Source organism: Fonticula alba (assembly GCF_000388065.1).
Source record: "Fonticula alba strain ATCC 38817 unplaced genomic scaffold supercont2.3, whole genome shotgun sequence".
NCBI classification, from domain to species: domain Eukaryota; order Rotosphaerida; family Fonticulaceae; genus Fonticula; species Fonticula alba.
The window spans coordinates 589966-593070 of record NW_009242973.1 but is presented as its reverse complement, the minus strand read 5'-3'; the positions used below and the strand labels follow the sequence as shown (position 1 = coordinate 593070).

At 69.4% G+C, this 3105-nt stretch overlaps 1 protein-coding gene across 1 annotated transcript; it reads right to left on the bottom strand.

Moving 5' to 3' along the window:
* Positions 1–48: 48 nt before the first annotated feature.
* H696_01932 (hypothetical protein) lies at positions 49–2430 on the bottom strand. The gene is made up of 4 exons (XM_009495833.1): positions 2280–2430; positions 2063–2144; positions 1793–1913; positions 49–1004 (listed from the first exon to the last, which is right to left on the bottom strand). The coding sequence occupies exons 1-4, from the start codon at positions 2391–2393 to the stop codon at positions 455–457; spliced, it is 867 nt and encodes a 288-aa protein (XP_009494108.1). The 5' UTR covers positions 2394–2430; the 3' UTR covers positions 49–454.
* Between the last annotated feature and the right edge of the window lie 675 nt (positions 2431–3105).

Genomic DNA, 3105 nt, shown 5'->3' with positions numbered 1-3105 from the left:
ACACACACACACACACACACACGGAGAACAACACACAAGGCGCGACACTCCCAGAATAGCTGTATTGGACTAAAACTAGAAGTGGAGAAAGAAAGAGAACAAGGCCGTGTGCGTATATGCGCGGGCGCGCAGATACACGCACACACACACGCGCGCGCAGCAAAAAGAAAAGCGGAAGGCCGGCGCGAGAGAGAGGGAGGCACTGAGCCGGCCTGCCCCTGTTTTTATAGCTGGGAGGGGGGAGAGTGCGCGTGCGCGCAAGAGAAAAGCACCCGGGGCGAGAGGCCCACACCGCGGCGGGGGGAGGAGAGGTGCGCGTTCAGCGAGCGGGCACGCGCGCGCGCACACACCCCCCTCTTGCCCCGCGCCGGCCGCCGATCCCCCACACGGGCGAGGCAGCAAGCGAGGCAGCAGCAGCAGCAGCAGCAGCAGCAGCAGCAGCAGGAAGACGCGCTTAGTTGTAGACGAAGGTGACACCGACGCGGCTGTCGGCCAGGGTCTTGTTGACGGTACCGCCGACGGTCATGCGGACCTCCGGGCGGATGAGCTGAGAGTAGACAACACCAGCGACACCGGTGGAGTCGACCTTGGCCTTGAGGTAGGCGTTGGGGCTGAGGGCAATGCGCGAGGCGAGGTCCAGCTTGACCTCCTTCTTGTCGAAGGTGTACTTGGCGGAAGAACCGATGGTCAGCTCGCGGGGGACGACGTCCTTGACGAAGGAGACGGACAGGTTCTTGGGGACGGCGCAGCCGGCGGCCTCAGTGCCGACGGAGACCTCGTAGCCGTTGCCGAGGAAGGAACCGGCGGTGTTCAGCTTGTTGAGGTTGAACTTCTTGTCGGACAGGTCGACATTGGCGGAGACACCGAGCAGCACGCGGTCGTAGTTGGTGACGGCGTTGAGGGTGACGTTGGAGGTGCACTTGTCGGCGTGGGCCAGGGCGACGGTCAGGTCGGTGTTGATGTGGGCCTGGGAGAAGCCGGTGACGAGCTTGAGGTTGCGGCAGCTGGGCAAGAGAGCGGCCAGACCCACACACACACACACACAGAGGCGCGCGCACGCGCGACCGACACAGGGCGGCAGCGCAGGGGGGAGGGGGAGGGAGAGAGAGAGAGAGAGAGGGGACAGCTCGGTGTCAGCGGCGACATGCGACAAGGAAAGGCGAGGGGGAGGGGGGGGGGATGATACGTTGAGGAGGGGGGTTCTTGGATGGAAAGGCGGAGGAAGGCGCGAAGGGGCGGCGGCGGCCGCGCGCGCGTGGTGGAAAGGGGTGCGCGGCCGGGAACCGGGGGCGGCGGGAAGCCGGACCGGCGCCGGGCAGGCCGCGGAGCAGGGGCAGGAGCATCGGGACTGGCAGGGGAGGCGCCGCTGATAGTGGCGCCGGCGGCATCCTGGCTGCTGGCGAGGAGGCCGGGACCACCATCACCGGTGTCGGGGCCATCGACAGCGGCAACCCCGGGCAGGGGGGACACATAGGTGATGGCCAGTTGGAAGCGGAGCCCCCCGGGGGGCGACCACCGCCAGGGCTCCTCCCCCGTCAGGGGAGACGGCAGGTCATCAGGCGGCCGGGGTCGCCGCCAGGGCTGACTGCCACCAGTGCGATTGCCACCGCCGCCGCCACCACCTCCACCAGGCCGGCAGCTGCCAAGCAAGACACTAACACTGAACCCACGGGGAAGGGGGGAGGAAGAGGAGGGAGGAGAAGGGGGGAGGAGGGGGCCGCCACCGCCGGGACCTGGGGCCAGGCCCGGAGGCGGGAAGGAGAAGGAGGCCACATGGCCGAGGCCGACGCACTTCTTGTTGGGGTTGAAGAGACCCTCCAGCTCGAAGGTGGCGCCCTTGACGAGGAAGTTCTTGGCCTCGAAGGTGCTCTTGAGGTCGGAGCTGGTGTTGACGAGGTTGGTGAAGGTGATGCCTGTGTGTGTCGGGAGGGGGGGAGACGGGTCAGTGGTCAGCGGCCGGTGCGGGAGAGCCGGGCCCGGGGGTGCCCGGCGGAGGAGGGGACCAGCCAGGGGGAAGAGCAGGGAGACGGAAAGGAAGCGAGCGCGCGGGCGACGGACATACCCTTGGCCTTGTCGGTGTACTTGAACTTCAGGTCGGCGGCGACGATCTTGCCGTCGGTGTGGGTGCCGGTGGCGGTGACGGTCTGTGCTCCGGGCGATGGACGGAGAGACGGCGGTCAGAAGGCAGGAAGGAGAGGCGCGGCACACTGCGGGCCCGAGGGGCATGATGGAGGGGGCCGAGCATGAGGGCTGGCACACGCAAAGAGGCCGATACGCACGAGGGGCTCAGCGTTGACGTTGGCCTCGACCTTGAGGCCGTGCTTGGGGAAGTCCTTGTCGAGGAGATCGCGGTAGATCTTGCCGACGTCAGCGAACTTGGGGGGAACGGCCATTTTTGCTTTGGGGGAGAGAGGTGCGGGGGAGGGGAACTGCAGAGGGGGGGGGGGAGGGCAGCGCGAGAGGGCATGCACGAGAGGGGGGAGGGAGAAGGGGAGGGCGGGGGGGCGGGCCATGTCAGCGGGGAGCGGGGCAGGTGGAGGCCGCCGCGAGGGGACGGCCAGCAAGCGAGGCGGGGGGGGGGGATGCAGGCGCGCGAGGGGCGAGAGGACGGACCACAGAAACGGAAGGAATGAGTTCTCTGCCGGGGGGGCTGGGGCGCCGGCGGACGGCGCGCCAGGCCCTCATCAATGTTGGCTCCCCTCCACCCCGGTGGTGGCAGGAGGCGCGGCACCCACACCCGGGACGCAAGTCCCCCCTCCCCCCCCCCCCCCCCACACACACACACACACACACAGGGACACACACGCACCACACACAGTGTCTCCCCCCCCCGGGGCAGAGGGGGGCGGTGCCGCCCAGCCGGGTAACCGCCGGCGCCGGGCGCACTCCCCGGCACAGCCCACCCTCCCCGGCCGCGGTCCCACCCCCGGGCCATGGGTGCAGCTGTGCCGCGACTTCGGGCCCGGCAGACTGCCCGGGGTGCGCCGTGCGTCTCCCCCGTCTCCTCGCACGGCCCCCCGGCCGACCCGCCGGCCTGCTCCGAGAGATTCGGGCAGGGGAGGCTTCCAGAGCCGGGCTGGGCTGGGGACGCCGGGGGGGGGGGGG